The sequence below is a fragment of the Stegodyphus dumicola genome, chromosome 2, assembly GCF_044657685.1.
Source record: "Stegodyphus dumicola isolate Sdum_Otavi_A_Nest chromosome 2, ASM4465768v1".
NCBI lineage: Eukaryota > Metazoa > Arthropoda > Arachnida > Araneae > Eresidae > Stegodyphus > Stegodyphus dumicola.
The window spans coordinates 221781710-221801762 of NC_140769.1; the positions used below are offsets into that span (position 1 = coordinate 221781710).

The following is a 20053-nucleotide window of genomic DNA, read 5'->3' on the forward strand; positions in this document are numbered from 1 at the left end:
CCTATGTGTTACCGTGAAAGACCCAAATTGGAGAATGTCGACTTTCACCAGAGAATATCAACATTCACCAAATACGTCGGTGAAAGATCCAATATTTCACTACATTCTTGTATATTCGGAACCTCACCGGTGTATGTCGACAATCACAAATATGCTCTGGTGAAAGTCGAAAAGAGAGGTCATAAAGTGCCATAATAGTTTAAGTTGTTGCAATAAATAAGATTTGAATCACATATAGTTAAGTTTTTTATAACTGTTATTTTATTTTCTCATTTAGAACGTACTGTATAATTAAGTAAGTTTTTAACTTCTATTATTTTTCTTTCTCATTTTGAATGCATTGTGTGTTTTAGGTTCTCAAGTTCTTATTTCAAGTCTCAAGTGCGTTTATTTGCGACTGAATTACAGAGAAGAAAATATAATATTGTTATATGTTCAACATTGACCGGTGTAAGTCAGAAATAAGAGTATTTGGAAAATATTTCGGACATACACCAAGAGACTATGCAAATGTTAACATTCACCGGTGAAAGTCGACATTCTCCAGATTTCAGTGTTTCACAATAACATATATATATTCACAGCTAAAAGCGACATCTATATTTACTATAAAATGAAAGGCACTAATTATTAGATTACAACACAGCACATTAAACCAATCAAATAAAATGCAGATGACGAAAAGAAGTACAAAATTTGAATTGGAAAATTAATATTGCCCAGAAAGTAAACTAGATTATGGCAAGCCTTTCTTACCACCAAAAATCTCATCATATTCTGCAGAAAATTTTTAATACTTTATTTACAGTTTTTAATAAGAAATCAAGAACTTTCACATAAAATGTACCTTTTCATCAGCTACCACAAGTTCTTGAAATTTTCTCACAAAATGCTGCAAATAACGATCATGCTTCTCAAGGAATATTCTCACACATGTCATCACCAAATACTGTGCACAAACTTGTTTATCTCTGTAAATTTTAAACTGTAAATTATTCCTCTGTTCAAAACGAGAAGAATACATTACATCCAAATTGCATTTTTATTTTCTAGCAAAACAGAAAAATATAAAATTTCCATATTTATTTAAAGTTTCAACAAATATTCATTCTTTACATTCTATAATATTTACAATAAAAGTACAAATAATGTAAACCAGAAACATAGCAGCATGAAAAAATTATAAAATGTAGGGGATTATGAGAGATCTCCAACCTAAATGAACCTACCTAATAAATCCACTAGTTCAATTTTGTTTCTATACCCATTACACTTGCTTGGCTACATTTGCATTTCCATTGTCTTAGTCACAGGTAACATAAATTATAAATAGGAGCCAGTTCTCTTTTTACAACATTAAGATTTAAGACAACTAAAGTATAAAGCATCTATTTATTGCATATTTTTATGATATTTATATGTACTGCCTGGCTCAGAATACGATACTTATTTGCATATTCTTCTCTCATTATTTTATTCAATTTTTGTGCTCAAAAGTCGACAAAGAGAAATTTACATGGTATACCGATTTCTTGTGGTGGCTATGAGTTAAAGGAAAAAATCAGCATTTTAAAATGCTCATATGAACAGCTGTACTAAAAATTAATGTACTACACATTTCAGAGAAATCACTCAAAGTTAATGCCTTCAATAGTATTCCTTTTACTTCCATCTTACGCTTTTCTATTCAACCACCGACTAAAAACAAAAATATTTACATCATATATTGGAAAAATTCAACCGGTAAACAAACCATGAGTAAATATGGTATTAAAAAGGAAAAGATTAATTAAGGTATCCGAATTGTAAAGCAGGATTTATACAGATTATCATAATTAATATATTTTTATTATTTCTTTAACATGATAATACACTTCAATTTTACTGATTATTTCAACAGGATATGCTACTTACCTTTAATTTTTACACTAATATATTTAATATTATTTTCAACTCCTTATTTTTAGTAGATTTCATATAAATTTAAAACTATAAAATCTATTATCTACAATTTAGCATTATATATACAGGCAGATACTTAATGTTATACTCCTAATCTTTCTGCGTATAATAGGAAACTATTCTGTACAATTACCATCATATTTATTTAAATATATTGGTCTTTTGTTTTTGTATACATAATTTTCTAATATTATATTTCCCATTAAGAATTTTCTGGCAGAATGCCCATTAAGGTAATATTAGTTGTGATCAAATAATATATGCAAATTAGAATTTTACTGTTAAGTTGAACTTTTAGTCACATTTTTAACTTAACATAGTTATATTAAATGTGAAAAATATATGAAACATGGTAAAATGACAAAATATTTAAAATGAAAAAAAAATCACCTTTCAACTCTCTCTGTTAAAGTTTCCAGATGAGATAATGTTGATAATAGGCCTTGACGACATCTAACTAAGTAAGCAATATAAGGGGCACGTTTTCGATAATCATCTCTTAATGATTTGAATAGCTTTTGGCACCTGCAAAAGTTCATATGTATACGATGGTATATATGTAAGTATGCATATACACAGTATAATATTACATGGTGATTCACACAACACTGGTCTTTTCTATGATCTATTCAACTTAACAAGAATAAAGCTAGCAATGATTTATTACATCGCAAACATGTACTTCAGAAAATCCTTAATCTTTATACAATATACATTGAAAATGTCCATCCCCTTTCCTTAAAGGTGCACCTGAACATGTCATTTCATATTTTTGATCATTTGTCAAAGCATTGCTTTAGCAATAGTGTTGACTTCATTAATTTCTCCATCAAATAATATCCTACATGCCTTAGGCCACTATAGCATCCCCCATCACATGTTAAAAAAATCTGATGTGTACACCACATGACTTCCTTGTACGGAATATTAAATTATACGCATTTTTTCATGCATTTCATTTAAACTTATTGGATTGAATTAAATCTACTTCACTGACAGCGCATAAACCACAATAGAATAAATGCATTCTTTAAAATTCACTCTAGTATTTGTTTACCATAGCGACACTCTGGCGCTAGATTCACTTAACAGTATTATATTTCGTTCATATTATAACTCATAATAATGCACAAAATTTATATCATTTAAAGAAAAGAATTATGTAATTGTTGCCACATGTTCTATTCAAATACTATAATAAAACTAGAATGATGTATAAAAGAAATTAAGCAAACAAAACAAAAAAGAAACAGTTTTTCACAGACGATTGAGTATTTCTCATTCAATTAATTCAGTTCTCACTTCTCGAGAAGGCAAAAATACATAAAAACTCAAAATTTCTATATTAAAAATTATGAAGTAAATCTTAAACACTTATTTCCTTGAAAAAATTCCAGAAAGGATTAAGCATGATTTAATTGGCAATAATAAATGAAGGCGTTATCTTTGTTGTTGCGAAGCTAAGTTTCTCTAGATTGGCAACAAATCCACTAGTCTGCTGTTTCAAATGTAAACAATCAATGGCCACCATAAAAAAAAAAAAAAAAAAAAAAAGGGGGCTTAGCAGCACTTAAACAACTTTAAAACTGTTGATAATTCTAAAAATATTGCATAGAGATTTACTAAAGGCATAAAAACCTTAACCGGAAGATAAAAACAACATAATTCAATCATTTTTAAAGCAAAAAATGTACAATTTACAAACATATACGAGTAAAGAAACTGAGATCACTGAGCCGGGTAATAGAGAGGATATATATATTTATATAAGTTTGGTGCGGCCAATTGCAACCAAACTACGAGGTGCACATCTACACGTTATAGCAGTCCTATATACAAAATTTCAACGTTCTGAGGCTACTCGTTTTTTAGTTATGCGAGATACGTACATATATACGTACATACGTTCATACAGACGCCATGAAAAATTCTCTTCAGAATTAATTTTAAAGCAGTTTTATAATTTTTGGGGAGGAAACGAGTCTTTTATTCTGTCCTTACGTACAGATATCACGCAAACACATCGTTAAATTGCATTTGATAGCGGTCAAAATGGATATTTGTGTTGAAATATGCTGCCTGAAACTTTGTGCGATTACAATACTTCCTTTTTACTTCATACAAGGAAGTAAAAAGAGGGAGAAATGAGATTCTTAGAAGAAAATAATATAATAAAGAAGTAGTAATAAAAATGTACATAACTATCAATAATTAATACAGTCAAAAGTCGTTAATCCGGACTCGTCGGGACTTCGGCGATTCCGGATTATCGATTTTTCTGGATTATAGATCATCAGTTTAAATCTCGTAAGATGGCATGCAGAAATTCTAAAATTAAAAATATGAAACCGTAATTTATGAAATAAAGAACAATTATGATCTAAAGGGTATCAAAATTTACAAAAAAAAAAAAAGCTTAATATTTATTTGTTTACTTTATTAAACATTTCTTTCAATGTAAGTTGTTTAAGTTGCTTCATTTTATGTGATAATACTTTCTCTTTAATTCTATAACCAGACATAATTTCTTGTTCAGTTACAAAGTTCCGCTGTTCAAGTCCCGTTAATTGCTGTGCCGAGAATACCGACTAACTTGTCAATCGAAATTTTTTCGTTTTCACTAACCTCTCTGTCACATTCTTCATGTCTTTATCCATTTTTTGCAGCAATTCCACTTTTTGTTTGTTGGACATCGAAACATACTTTCGTTTTGTAGATCCTTTGGAAGTTCCAGCATCAGAAATTCTATTTGACATAATCGAAAGTTCAAGTTTACTTTTATAAAATTGCTCTTACAGTCTGCAAAAAATAATAAGCGGGATCCAATTCGAAGATTAAGGATCAATGCAATCATTAACATTAACTGAAATAGATAATTAGATAATTTTAGCTTACACTGTCCGTTATACATTAAACGCGCAGGCGAAAACGTATTCTGCACTTGCGCACACGCATATGCGCAATAGTCAAGGTCTTACGCGCACGCGTTAAACGCCTGTGCGCATGTGCCAACGCGGCGTATGCGCAGAAAGTTTTTAGCTTTGAGGTCCGGATTATAGATCATTCCGGATTATGGGTGTCCGAATTAACGACTTTTGACTGTATATAATTACAAACAGATGTATAAAATCATATTTTATATAAGAAATTACATATATTATACAAGAAAAGCACTGCAGAACTTCTTACTACTCATCAAAATTTATCTTGTGATACATATTTTGGGAACACTGCCTTAGGATACTGGAATCCTACACTATATACCCTATGCACTATATGATTTATTTTTTCCCCTCCCCTAACATCTTATATTTTTTCATAACAAATTTTTTAAATGTGTCAAGCAGATTTGGACTATCCTGTATATTTGATCAAAATTTTATTTAAAATTTTCTTCCATTGCAAGTAATAGTGATTCTTTTGGTATTCGCCCCAGAAAATAATATTTTGTAATTATTAAATATGAGTAGATGAAATTTGGATACTTGTCTTCTGTAGTGGCTATGGTATGAAAGTTATGCTTCTGTAGTGGCCATGGTGACAAACAAAAAGTTACTGATATGTGAATGTGCAAGAAACAAATGGTTAAGGATCTAACTAACTCATTGTTCATAATTGCATGGTGTCAATATAGTGGTTTTCATTGCCAAATACTTATTATGCTTACTATTTTTAAACTTCCATCAATTTAAAAAGAAGCTATAATTGATTTTAAGGCATTATCAGCAGCAGCTGATGAACTATGGCCACCAAAAAGAGTCTATAAAAAAGAATTTTTCAGTATGTTTATTTATGTATGCTTTTGCTTAAAACTAAATTGATAATAAAACTGTACTAAATAAAATAATAATAAAACTTACCAGCAAGTTTATAAATATTGTTATTTTAAATAGGTTGTTTTAGTTTTTATAACAACGAGGAAATAAATTGCACTTTCTTAAGCTCGAATTGTACCAGTATCATATTCTCTTCCCAAGGCTGCAAAAGAGGTCAAGCACTGCAATCTGCATCAAATGAACATGTGACATAAAGACAGAAGAATGAGTCACAATGTCACTTTGAGTGATTTTACTGATTATTTCAACAGGATATGATACTTACCTTTAATTTTTACACTAATATATTTAATATTATTAGTTGAATGAAGTCCCAATGTCACCAGACTAAATGAAATCAAAAGCTTCCTTGATGCTTTCTATAAAATGGTCACCAGATTTTTCTAACTTAAGATGGCCAATTTTTTTTTCTGTTGAGTACTTTAAAGAGAAAAATTGATGGCAACAAGGCTACACGATACAAGAACCGGAAAACAATATTTGTGTCATTAGAAAACAATATTTGTGTCATTAGTACAGTCATTAGTGACATTGACTTCCAGGTTACTTTTGTAAACACAAAGTGTCATATATGGCCAAGCCAGGATAATGCTAGTAATGTATAGCAAGATGTGTAAGTTATATTACACATGAAGGTTTAACAGTCATTGAGATACGCCTGTATTTTCTCAGATCTAATTCTGGAAGAATCACTTTGTATATAGTTTTTAATTATTACACTATTACAGGTGCCTTTTTCATAATTTCAAGCATTAGTATCTTTAGTTTTCTCTACTACAACATTTCATCACATATCTATGGCACTTGCATCAGGAAAACTATAGAAATATTAAATCACCAGATTTTTTTAAAACATAGCTATTTATCAACAAATGCTTACAGTGGGACATAACAGTGGGAAAAAAAATAAATTATAATGACTTTTGGTTAAATAAATAAATACGAATCAAATGCAAAAAGCAATAACTTTTAAAAATCCTTCTTAGATTAAAAAAGGAAGTTCGATTTTTGGACATGAGCTATCTAGTTCACTTTTCTACATAAATATTTATGGTACTTTCTGACAATCCCAGTCCCCCACCCTGAAAAGTCACACACTCAAAAAATTGGCAACTTGAGAAATCTGAACTCATTGGCAGTTAATTTTTCAGTAAGCTAATGCATGAAAGGCAAAAGCTATTTTCAGATTAGTGCCACACTAAGAACCTGATACAAGTGCAATCATTTAATAAAATTTAAAAAGCAGGTATACTGGTAATAAAACACCTTTCTTTTAAGAAATTCTTATTTGTGCTGTTGTTCTCCCATCACAGAATAACTATCATAGAATTACACATACTCTGCATGACACAACATCGACACTGAGAACCGGCCAAAACAGATATATACTATGCACATACCTGGGTTGCCACATAAATATATTACAGCAACATCATGAGTTGCTATAAAACTTTTTTTGTGAGATAGTGTTTTCCTTGTGAATACTTTTTTGTGACTTTATGCTATGGGTATAGGTAATCAGAAAATACCTTATTTATGTACGATTTCTCAAAGCATCTATACTATCTTAATTATCATTTAATTGCATAAAAAATGTAAATTGAGCATTAAAAATTAAAAATAAACATCATTACGCTTTATTTGTAAAATATTTACAATATTTATTAATACATACTTACCCAACATCATCAAACTGACGAACACATCGGAGGGCTTCATGTAAATGAGCCATCAAAGGTCTTTGCTGGAGATTAATAGCTTCTGCAAGAAGGACTTTAAGAAAAGCAACTAATTCATTTTCTTGTAATCTCTGCAAGGCACCAGAAATGGAACGTCCACGAGAATGGCTAAGCCATGGCAATGTCTGCAAGTCAGCTGAACCAAGTACTAATCTCAATTTACGCTTGGCATCAGAAAAAACTACCGCAGTATCTAAATTTACTGGCTCAAAGTTATGAGGACTTCCATCTATGATAACACTGTCAGAAACATTGCTCAATGTTTCAGAGAATTCTGAATTGGAAGATTTTTGCGTAGAGTTGGCAGCAACAACTGGAGATTTTTTGCGATACTTAGCAAGTATTTCATCCCCAGCTTCTAAATAAGATAAAAATACATAAGATGAATAAATGATTTGCCTGATTTTTCACTTAATAAGATCATTAGTATATTCATTCACTTTGATATTATTATCATATTGCTGACTAAATCATATTAATAGACACTTGTACAAAAGCATTAGTTAACATAAACTACAATGTCTGGCAGTTGATTATTCGCAAAATATTGAAATTAAAACTCAATTCATGGAAATTGGAAAATGATGGAAAAATTAAGTCACCATTTGTGAAATTTTTTTTTTTTAAATATGGTATATGGTCACCTTAGCTACATATGTGTACCTCACATCTTGATTTCATAGACTTTATCAGTGTTGATCAAGTTTTCCAGAATTTCAGGCCACTCTTCTAAAAGTGTGCTTTTCAGTTCCTTGGAGGGTTTAGGGAGGAATTTGGTGTACTTCATTTTGACACCCTAAGGCATCCCCCACATGCTCAGTTGGGTTCAAGTCGGGCGAGTAAGGCGGCCAACCAGTTCAAGTGATATCATCTGTTTACAAGCATTCTGACACCAGATATGCTCGATGAGGCTGAGCACTGTCATTCATTAGCAAAAACGCTGGGCCAACAGCATCCCTAAACAGACTAACTTGGGGTTCCAATACCCTGTCCACATATCTCTGAGTGGTTACAGAACCTTCTTGAACTATATGCAGCTTTGTTTGGTCATTTGTCATGATTCCTCCCCAAATTATTTAACCATGGTCGCGGAAACAGGATATTTCAAGGACAAGGGAAGATAAGTTTTGTGTGTGACAAGGGAAGATTAAAACACGTCTAGAACCACTGTTCAGATTATATTTAAACTCATCAGTATACAATACTCGGGCTCAGTCATGTTGACTCTATTGAACACGATGATGGCACCAGTTTAAACTGGCTTCTTTGAAAGCTAGAGTGAGTAGGACACAAACAATTGGTTTTCTCGCATACAGTCCAACATTGTTAAGCCTTTGTGCAGCAGTAGAATGGCTAATTTGAGTTCTTGAGGAAACCTGAGGCTCTAAAACCAAATGTCTTGTACTTGCTTCAAGGTTTCTTCGAGCTGACGACAGAAAATGCTCTTTTGTTGCAGTTGTTGCTCTTGGCTACCCTTGACCAGGTTGTCTATGAATGGATACAATGCTTAAAGTGGCTCCAAACACTTGATATGACACTTTGAGGCATATTCAAATCTTCGGATACCTCTATTTGTATTCGACTTCCCTCAATTCTACCAGTTATTCGCCACTTTTGACCATCACTTAAATGATGCCTTTGAGCTATAATTACTACTCTCAGAAACCGCATTTATGTTAAACAACACTACCGACCGGAATTCCAACATGCAACCATTGCGCATCACATTATCAACACCAAATTTGCATATTTTTGGTGCTAATGTACGAGTGGAAGTGAAATTTTGTGTTCAATTGTATTTAATTAACATAAATAATTACAGCACTGGGAATTAGTTGCAACATTAGAGCATTTTTTTTTTTTTCATTATACTTTAATTTTGATTACCAGTGTGTGTGTGTGTGTGTGTGCGTGCGTGCGTGTGTGTGTGTATAGCACTAAAATAAGTACACCATCACAACTCAATACAGCAGAATTAGAGCACTTTAAACACCATGACTTCAACTTTATTCAACTTCAGATCTTAGATATAATACCTAATCACAAAACACGTCCATAGGGATCTATGGACTTAACATTTATATACATAGTCACAGAGATACTTCTAAAAAATCCATTTTCAGCCAATTTAGCTTTACAGCAACAAAATGCAAAGAGGAAAAAGAGGAAGCAAATTAAAAAATAATATGAGATTTTTACCCACTTTGGATACACTTGCATTGAAAAAGCAATTGAAATGTTTTTTTGACTCGGAAAACTGCCCGAAGAAACTTCTCAACTGGTTACACTCTTGTACTAATAAATTCCTTATCAAACTAAAAAAATTCATTCATGAAAGCTACGATGAAATACAAATCATTAGAGACATGGTTCTCGATTTTTGTCTATTCAGACTTTCTAATTGTCCGAATCAACGCAAAATTTATTTTTGTCAATTTTCTGCATCCGCAGTTTGACAATATTTGATTCCCAAGAATCATCAACAATTGTAAAGTTTACTTCCCAGCTGTAGACACCATACCAATAGTCACATTTAAATATCAAAGGACCTTAAGCAACTTGCTAACTAACCACCATGAAATAGATGAGACAGCAGAATGACAATGTAAGTCACCAGTTTACAGTATTTACGTAGATTCTCATCACAAGCACATAATTACTGGCAACCTGAATATCATGCAAAACCATCAACTAAAAACACTAATGAGTTATGGTGCAAAATTTAGACGCGTCAGAAACATAACTAAAAATTACAATTGCAAAACTTTTGAAAACAACATCAACGAATTTATAATTAAAGCAAGCTATCAACTGGATTTACCTATAGATACCATTTTAAAATGGAAAGATAAAATTCTTCAACGCATATCCACCAAAATCAATCACCTCAAGTTTAAAAGTACATTGAATTGGTCGCAACTTACATCAGATATTAAAAAATTAAAAAAAAAAAAAAAACTTTTTACTATTACAAAAATAGATAAAGCAAATAATAACTTTAGAATTATATGAAAACAATTCTATGCAGAAATTATTCATAAAGAACTTTTCAACTCAACTAATTATCAATTAGCCAACCTTACAGAAACATCTATTAATATTAAAACTTTTCATAAAAAAACTAAATATTAGTTTAAATCCAAGCTACAACAGATTTACTAACCTATATGCACTTCCCAAATTCCATAAAACACCATTGAAATTCAGATTTATAGCAAATGGAACTAATACAAAAAAAATGTAGACTATTATTTTTCAATTCAACTTAAAAAAATCTGTAAATTTATTTTCAACGATTGTAGCACTAATCATAACTATTGCTGGATCGTCCATAATAACACTCCTGTCATTAATGCCATTCAAACAATTAACATGCAGAACATTAACTGCTATTACTTTGAAAACTTATATACCTCACTTCCTCTAGAAGAAATCTATACTAGTCTACTGGATCTGCCTAAACTCTTCCCTGATATGCTCCCGATTATGAATCATAACAAATGGAAAACCTACCTAAAATGCACACTTTTTCATAACTACATCAAATTTCAAAATCAACTTTTTAAACAAGTCACAGGTCTACCAATGGGATCCCATTCCAGTACCTCACTCTGTAATATCTTTTTATTTATCAAAGAATTTAACTTCCAGAAAAATCTACAACCACAAGAATTAGATTACTAAAGCACACTTAGAGATATATTGATCATCTTATTACAATTAATAATTTTAATAAAATTGAACACTCCGAGATTTATCCAAATTGTCTTACACTTAATAAAACTAATAATTCACAAAATAGCATAGACTATCTAGATCTTCAAATCATTAACTACAAAAAAATTTTACTTTCTGACAAAACACAAAACTTCAATTTTAATACTAACAAATTAATAAATTGGAATTCCAACATATCCAAAAAAGTAATTAACAATACAATTATAAATCAAATACCATGAATAAAAAATATCTGCAAAGATACGATTGCTTCATGTACAACGCGAAATTTTGCTCCTTATTAAAATTCTCAAAAATAATCTAATACCTAATCAATTTATTAACCATTGCCTTAAAAGAGCAGGCGTTAAATACTCACTCTAAATCATTTAACTGATAGGGATATGATAAGTTGTTCCTAAACCTGAGAAGGCGGTATAAGTTGGATGACTATCAGTCGAAGGATTTGTACATAGTGTAATTACTAAGCTGTATATAATGTAAAAAGCTAATTGTCTTCAGACTTAAGCTGTTACTAAAAAAATGGGCCTATTTCATAATCTTTAGTCTGTCAAATAGCTCTTTGACAGTGAAAATTCCTTTTTTCCTTTTCTTAATTTCTTAATCGTTACGATATGACAATTAGCCAGAAATTAATTAATTTCCATTCACTAGTATTTTCAAAAAAGATTTTAACAGACGGTTTCACTCAAATAAGAGCTCCACAACATATATCCCTCAAGAATTCCTAGTTCCTCCCACTACCATAAATTACTTCACACAAGTCTTACCAACTGATAATAATTCAAAGCCCCTGCTGCCGAAAAAGAATTTCTGAAACACAACCCTTCTAATTCAGACGTGAAGAGAACACTTTGCCCACTCCCCACTAGAAAGAACGTAAGTTAATTAATGCTTTTTCTGGCCTTTATATCTTCATGTACATTCCCTTTTCTTATTATATATATTTTTTAAAAGATTTTTATTTTTTGATTTGTTTTTACAAAGATTGCATTATTTTTCTTATATTTTGTAATTTTCTCATGTTTATTTCAATTACTTTGAATTCTATTTCATAATGACAATTTACAATGTTTAATTTTTACAAATAGTTTTGAACTAAAATGCATAAACACGAGGATGTCGGGGGACAATTACTCAAGCGATATCAATTTTATTGCAGAAATTGCTTTTCACTCAAAATTGAATTAGCTAAAATGCTTAATCAGAATGAGTTCTTTGGTTCTCTGCATTGGTTCTTTATCCCTTCTATTCATGGTAATGTTTGGCCTAGCTTGAATTGCCAGTTTGGCATCACCTTATTGCTCAAGTAAAGGACGAAACACCTTCGTATTTATTTCTTAATTATTAATCATTAAACGGGAGTTGGTTTGTTCCCCTTGAAAAGTCAACTAATTTCCGATCAATGGCAATGATTACTTGCATTTAATTAAATTACTTGCTTTTAATTTATTTCTTTTTACAATTGAAATTTTGTTTTTCATGATTTAATTCAAGTCCCCATTAAACATTTTTAACATTTTTCGAAATTGAACTTACTAAGTATGGATTCACTCTTTTACGATAATTCTACTAAAATTAATCTTGGGAGATAATATAATCAATATTCTTTAGTAAATAAATTATTATTAACTTACTTTGCAGCAATTGTGCAAGTAGTAGAATAACTCGATTTCGCACTAAGTGAATTTAAGGTCATAAACTTATATGTATATATATATAAACTTAAAGCATCTCAATTTTTATTAAATTGTAATAAAAGTAAGGCAATTCCTCTATAATATAATTAATTGCAATGTGTATAAGAGGTATAGCACAACACAAAACAAATCAAATTTAAAGAAAAAATTCATAGTAGAACAAACTCAAAAAATAAAAATGCGAAAGGGAAAAATATACAAATAAAAATTAATCTCCTTTTATTGAGAATCCAACATAGAACTCATCAGAGCAAAATGAATTAAAGTTTCGTAAATGTCGATTAATATGTTTTGAAAATATGTTTCGTTCTCCTGGTCCATTTGAGATCAAAAACTGTAAAAAGATTTCAGCAAATTTTTATTTACGACTAAAAAACCAAAACTTGAATCTCAAATGTACCAGAATTTTCCCCACACATTTTCGAAACATTTGGAAAAAAGGATAAACCTAACATTGTGCCAAATTGACAATTCAAAAAACTATAGAAGCAAATTATATACATTGATATTAAAAAAAAAAAAAAAAAAAAAAAAAAACAAGCTAAAACCAATATATGCTAATCCGAAATTCAAAAGCGAGTATAAATAAAGAGCAAAACTAATTGTCATTTAAACAAACCTTAAAAATTGGGAAGTTCCCGATTATGCTAAACTATTACGATAATGCTAACTTTTAATACCAAGGAAAGGAAAAACTTTGGTACTTACGTATTAACGCAACCAGGCCAAAATTCGCATAAATTGCCAAATTTGGCGACCCTACTTACAACAACCCTACGCGTTATACGTAGTTTTGTAAAAAGAGCGTGTGGAGATTCACAAAATTTTCCTGCATTTTCGTGCAAATTTTTGTAATTTATGAGAAAATAGCAGTGTACATGGATAAAGTCAAGAGTGTGTGCAATGCCATTTTTGTGCAATTCTGGGATGTTTTTTAAGTAAAAATAAGTCGACGTGTACATGGTTATGGCGAATACGGTTTTCAATCAGTGCTAAAAGCAATAGCCAAAAGATTTCCGCCAAAAAAATAATTCTGCAACTTATTCAAAATTCGAAACTGGAAGGGTTTAATTGCTATTTTATATTTTAAAACAAAATAATATAAAAAACTGTATTAAAAATTATCTGTAATTAATAAACGTACATTTTCTTTCTATTCATACTTTTTTACTCAAACTTACAAATAGCGCCAACCTGGTTGCGATAATACGTAAGTACCAAAACTTTACATAGAGATTTCTATAAATTAAAATTAAAAAAAAAAAAAAAAATAACCTGAGTCTGAAACAGCTTAAAAATATAAACATTGCATTCTATGTGTAATCTAACTGAATTCTTAAGATGATCAAACTGTGTTCTTGCCAAGGAAAGTAGAATTCAAACTGTTCTGGAGACGATGAAATTTTGTAGTTCTTTTTCCAAGAAGCTGTGAGCTTTGCTCTTTAGCTGTTTCAAGCTCTTAGCAGTTTGAAGTGGTAATCTTTGATTGTGCTCTGTTAAACTGAGAAGTGCTGTATGAATACTCTTGTGGAAAGTTTGAGAACTGTTAAGCATTTCTTCTAGAAAAATAAATTCTATCAAGCTATCATTGTTTCTATGTGTGTTTAATTCATTATGAACCCATATGCACAAAACAATATAGTATCTATGATTTTGCATTCACTTGTGTGTGTGAATTGTAATAGTAAAAATAGTAAATCACAAAAGCGCGAGACCTAGTCAGTCAAAATTGTGCATCAAGCCGTAAATTTTTTAAAAAAGATTTATAAAAAGGGAGAGGTAAAAATCTACTTAAGGCCGTAAAGAACATTTGAACCTCCTATCTAGAGAAGAATGGAAACTTTTACTCCACAGTGTACTTTTTAACAATTATCTACAATTTCATTAGAAAATATTTAAGCAAGTTCAAGGAATACCTATGGGCGCCAATAGTTCTAACGCAATCTGTGGATTGTTCCTATTCACTCAAGAATTTAAATTCATGCAATCACTGAATAAAAAGGATGAGCAAAAATATTACCAACACATTTATAGATGACATGACAGCTTTTAATAACTTCAAGAAACTAGAAAATGCAAATATATATCCTACTAGCCTTAAACTTAACACCACCAACACACAGCAAAATGACATAGTTTACCTTGATATTCAAATTATTAATTACAATCTTATTAAAATTTATGACAAATGAAGAGATTTCAAATTTCACATGCTCAAGCTCACTAACTGGACTTCTAACATTTCGAAAAGGGTCATTATTAATACTATCAATCACAACTTCTGAGAATTAAAAGAATCTGTAGTAACACAGACTATCTACAAAAGAAATTCAAACTTCTTTAGCATCTTGCAAGACAATCAAATTCTAAAAGCAATTATTAGAAAGTTTCTAAAAAAAGCTGCCATCTACCTGTTATTTTAAATTACTTGTTTTAGTGACATGAAATTTTTTACCAAATCCAAAAAGATGGACAGCTGATGGATGACTAAACTAGGTAATCTAATGTAAAATAGATTCTCAATACTCCAAACTTTTTTCTCTCAAAATTTGGCATAGGAAATCTGTATATTTACTATATAATATCAGGATTTACTGGACAACACTCTCTGTTATTAATTTTAAGGGCCCTTTTCCTGATACGACAGTAGCCCATTAGCGTGAAAAATGACAACTTTTACAAACATCTTTCTATTTTCCCTCCAATTCAACTTGCTTTTGGCCAGTTTCATTTTTGCATTGAATTTTAGCCATTTTGCTTAGTTAGTCACTTGTAGAAACAGCAATTTCTTCAACACGATTCCATTTTGAACGAGCAGCCTCCTTCCTCGACCCCTTACCCCTAGGAGTGTTTTCCCCTCATGCCGGACAATTCCATTGGCTTCTACAAAAATATGCTTACTTGCTTCTGTTCCCTACTGTCCTCCAATAAGTGGAATTTGACTGTTTTGTAATCATGGTAACACTCCTTAGGTCTTCCATTACTTTCTGGCAGCCTTTTTCCACATTTTAGCTCAGTTTAATTTAAGGAAACACTCAAGACGGATGCAAGTATGTTAACAAATTTTGAAAGTTACATTTCTTTGTGGTTCCCTCTGACTTTTGGTCTTAACAGAACTCCTCTCTGAAAAAAAATTTTTTGGATAAAATTTTAACTTTCACGCTTAGGGGCCTGCCCCTTAAATTGATGTTTATTGACACTTTCAGAATTAACACTGAATAATTTGATTGTACATTAGCCTAACCAGGCCACTTTGTACAGGATTTTACTTACATTTTTTAAAAATAATTTTTCTCTTTAAGCAAATAATTACAGCCTTAAGGTTTTAAATTTATTGCTTTGATGTTTTTAAGTTTTACTTTGATGTTTTAAGACACCAAACATGTCGGGAAAAGGGACAAATCTATTGAGACATCGTTAGTAGTAGATAAATAATTAAAATTAATTTCAAGGAAGGAATTTTCAGTCTCTATGTGTTTGTTCGACGAATATGTGTTTGTTGTCTTAATAGGTTAATCAACTTGGTTGAGGGCTTCACGTTCTGTTTAAAGCTTTGAACAAAGATCAACCATGTTTTTATATGCACAGTTTTCTGTTTTATGTAGATTGGATAGGTTTTTTCGCAATACTTTTCTGAGTTAACTGTACAATATTTCTAATATATAAAGATTGGATAGGTTTTTTTCACATATATTTTTTGATTTAGCCTCGATTTAAATGATATGAAATTGTTTTGCATGTAATATTAGGAATTAGGTAGGAGGTTCAAATGTTCTTTACAGCCCTAACTAGATTTTTACCCTCTCCTTTTATATATATGTATATTAATGGACCTTTCTGATTTTGATGATCACTTCATGATTTTCCTTCCTAACCTCCGAAATCTAAAAAAATATCTGGTAAATAATATACATGATAAAAATTTATTGCTGAAACTGATTTTCCAAAAAGTAGCACTCTAATACTTATCAAGGTACATTATAAAAATACATATCAAGGTTATAATATCATATTTTATATATACAAGAATATTCATTACTTTCAAAACCTTGCACTTTTATTTTCAAAAGCATGCAACCAGATAAACAACAAAATAAAGTAGTTAAATTAAGTAATAAAATTAGCACTTTTTGAGAAAGACTTACGTAATTTTTAATACGTAATTTGGAAAATTATTTATTAATGTCTGCATGAGACTGACTTTTCAAAAATTTTTGTTTATTGGTTTGGAGGCATACATTTGATAAAAATCAGGCCTTTTAGCATTAATTCTAAGTAGGATTTCATAAATCAGCAATATGTAACTGAAAACTGCAAATAAAATTGTGTGAGTTTTGAACATACCAAGTTGCAATGCTCTCCCTTCAGCATATAGGCTTTGTGACTGCCTGCTACCAATTCTTCCGTCAACATCATGAAGATTATCTAACAGAAGAAGAAACATTACACATACAGTTCAACACCTCTATTTTGGAAAGCAGTGTAATATTTTAGAAAATATTACCTTTTTCACTATCTGATTTAAATGCTAGATGAGATTTTCTATTTCGACTTTTAAATGTCAGCCTAAAACTAGAAAGTTTAAAAAGACCTTTCTTGTGGGTTCCAACTTTATCATCCATTTCCTGTTCCTGCAGAAAAATTACATAAATGATTTTACATGTTTTAAAACACTACATGCATCATTATTTTTACTAACAAAATAAGTCTTTCACCGTTAAATGTTCAACATTTCTGATAAAATGTGCTCTATTAGACTTCTGATATACTATGTAGCATAAAATCATCATACACCCTTTAGCTCCAAGCAAAGTTCAAGATCACGTCAACATATCTGAGTAACATTCTGCAACTGAATGCACAAATGTGTTTTGCTTTACAGTGATCCACTGGAAAGGGCTGTATGTATTCAAATCAATTATGACCATAAGAAGAGAGATTTCCTAGTAATTAAATGCATTTTCGTCTAATCTTAATTCCCACCAATGTCACTGTCAAGAGGAAACCTCAGGGAAGCAAAGAATCATTAATCTGGTCTGTCCAAGGAACTCACTGATGGTGGCTAGCAAACTCTGAAGCAGCATTTCAATAAATGCATTTGATATAGTCAGTATTCCCAAAAGTAAATTAAAATATTTCAGGATCGTGAGGACATTTATGCATAATATAATTATTTTAATACCAATGATTGATCAACTGGCTAAAGCAATGAAGACAGTAATTAGGTGGTTTATAGCATTTAGGTGGTTGCTGATTGGTGGCTTCAGACCAAACGCCCACTTATACTAAAAGTATTAGAAAAAGTAAATTAAATAGCACAGTAAACTGAAATGTGCCCATGTTTGTTTGTTTATAAACATTATTAAAAAGTATGTGATTTCTAAGAAAAGTCCATGTAATAAAAAGAATAATATTTTCTTTTCATTAAACCTTACGAGCCTTTAAAATTAATTCTAAAGAGAATTTTTTGTGGCGCTTGTACGAATGTATCTCGCATAACTCAAAAACAAGTAGTCTCAGAACATTGAAATTTTGTATATAGGACTGCCATAACATATAGATGTACACCTCGTATTTTGGTTGCAATCGGCCGCACCAAACATATATAAATATATTTATATATATATATCCATTCCATTACCCGGCTCCGTGATCTCAGTATCTTTACTTTTATATGTTTGTAAATTATACATTTTTTGCTTTAAAAGTGATTGAATTATGTTGTTCTTATCTTCCAGTTAAGGTTTTTATGCCTTTTTAGTAAATCTGTATGCAATATGTTTAGAATTATTAACAATTTTAAAGTTGTTTAAGTGCTGCTAAGACTTTTTTTATGGCAGCCATTGATTGTTTACATTTGAAACAGCAGACTAGTGGATTTGTTGCCAATCTAGAGAAACTTAGCTTCACAACAACAAAGATAACGCCTTCATTTATTATTGCCAATTAAATCATGCTTAATCCTTTCTGGAATTTTTTTGAGGAAATAAGTGTTTAAGATTTACTTCGTAATTTTTAACCTTTTGAAGACAGGATGGCCATTAGAGCCTCTTTGAAAAGACAGTGTTGTCCACTTTAGTGGCCATGTCTTTTCCTCCCATTTCCCAGGCTGAAAAGTGGGGTGAAATGTCAAATTTGACGTCCTTGAGGTTTTAACCACTTATCTCTTTCAAAGGTCTTCCTTTTGCGACTTAGATGCACCCCTCTGAGAATCCATTAAACTACACACAAGAATCTTTGTTGCAAATAGGTGATTTCTTAAAGGCAGGAAAGCCTTCGGTTCAAGATTCTCCGTCCTTTGGTAGCTTTTACTGCTACCAAAGCCCCGGCCTCAAAAGGTTAATATAGATATTTTGAGTTTTTATTTATTTTTGCCTTCTCGCGAAGTGAGAACTGAATTAATTAAATGAGAAATACTCCATCGTCTGTGAAAAACTGTTTCTTTTTTGTTTTGTTTGCTTAATTTCTTTTATACATCATTCTAGCTTTATTATAGTATTTGAATAGACCATGTGGCAACGATTAGATAATTCTATTCTTTAAATGATATAAATTTTGTGCATTATGAGTTATAATATGAACGAAATATAATACTGTTAAGTGAATCTAGCGCCAGAGTGTTGCTATGGTAAAGAAATACTAGAGTGAATTTTAAAGAATGCATTTATTCTATTGTGGTTTATGCACTGTCTGCGAAGTAGATTTAATTCAGTCCAATAAGTTTAAATGAAATGCAAGAAAAAATGCGTATAACTTAATATTCCGTACAAGGAAGTCGTGGTGTACGCATCAGATTTTTTTATCTATGTGGACATACTCCTACAAACCTTCAAAATATCGATCTGGTCTCATTTTTGCTATGCAAAACTTTCAAATTAACTTTTATCTGTTAACACATGTTAAACAGATCATATATGCTTTACTGTATTTCCTCACTTAAAAAATGTTAAGATTGTAGACTTTGAAATACCAACAGGACAAGACATACTTGAACTTCAATGATTTCAAACACACTTCCTTAACTTGGTTAACTGTTCAGAATCAATATATTTCCATCCACATTTGTCTTTCTTTTTTG

The 20053-nt window shown here is 30.8% G+C and overlaps 1 protein-coding gene across 2 annotated transcripts in view; it reads right to left on the reverse strand.

Moving 5' to 3' along the window:
- Positions 1-20053, reverse strand: part of Gapvd1 (GTPase activating protein and VPS9 domains 1) — a 120760-nt gene that overhangs the window by 44160 nt on the left and 56547 nt on the right. For both annotated transcript variants that reach the window (XM_035366190.2, XM_085811798.1), the window contains exons 16-20: positions 17480-17606; positions 17320-17400; positions 7478-7895; positions 2353-2487; positions 848-971 (exon numbers count right to left, since the gene is read on the reverse strand). In XM_035366190.2, the coding sequence (XP_035222081.2) occupies positions 848-971; positions 2353-2487; positions 7478-7895; positions 17320-17400; positions 17480-17606 (885 nt within the window). The remainder of the gene's footprint in view (positions 1-847; positions 972-2352; positions 2488-7477; positions 7896-17319; positions 17401-17479; positions 17607-20053) is intronic.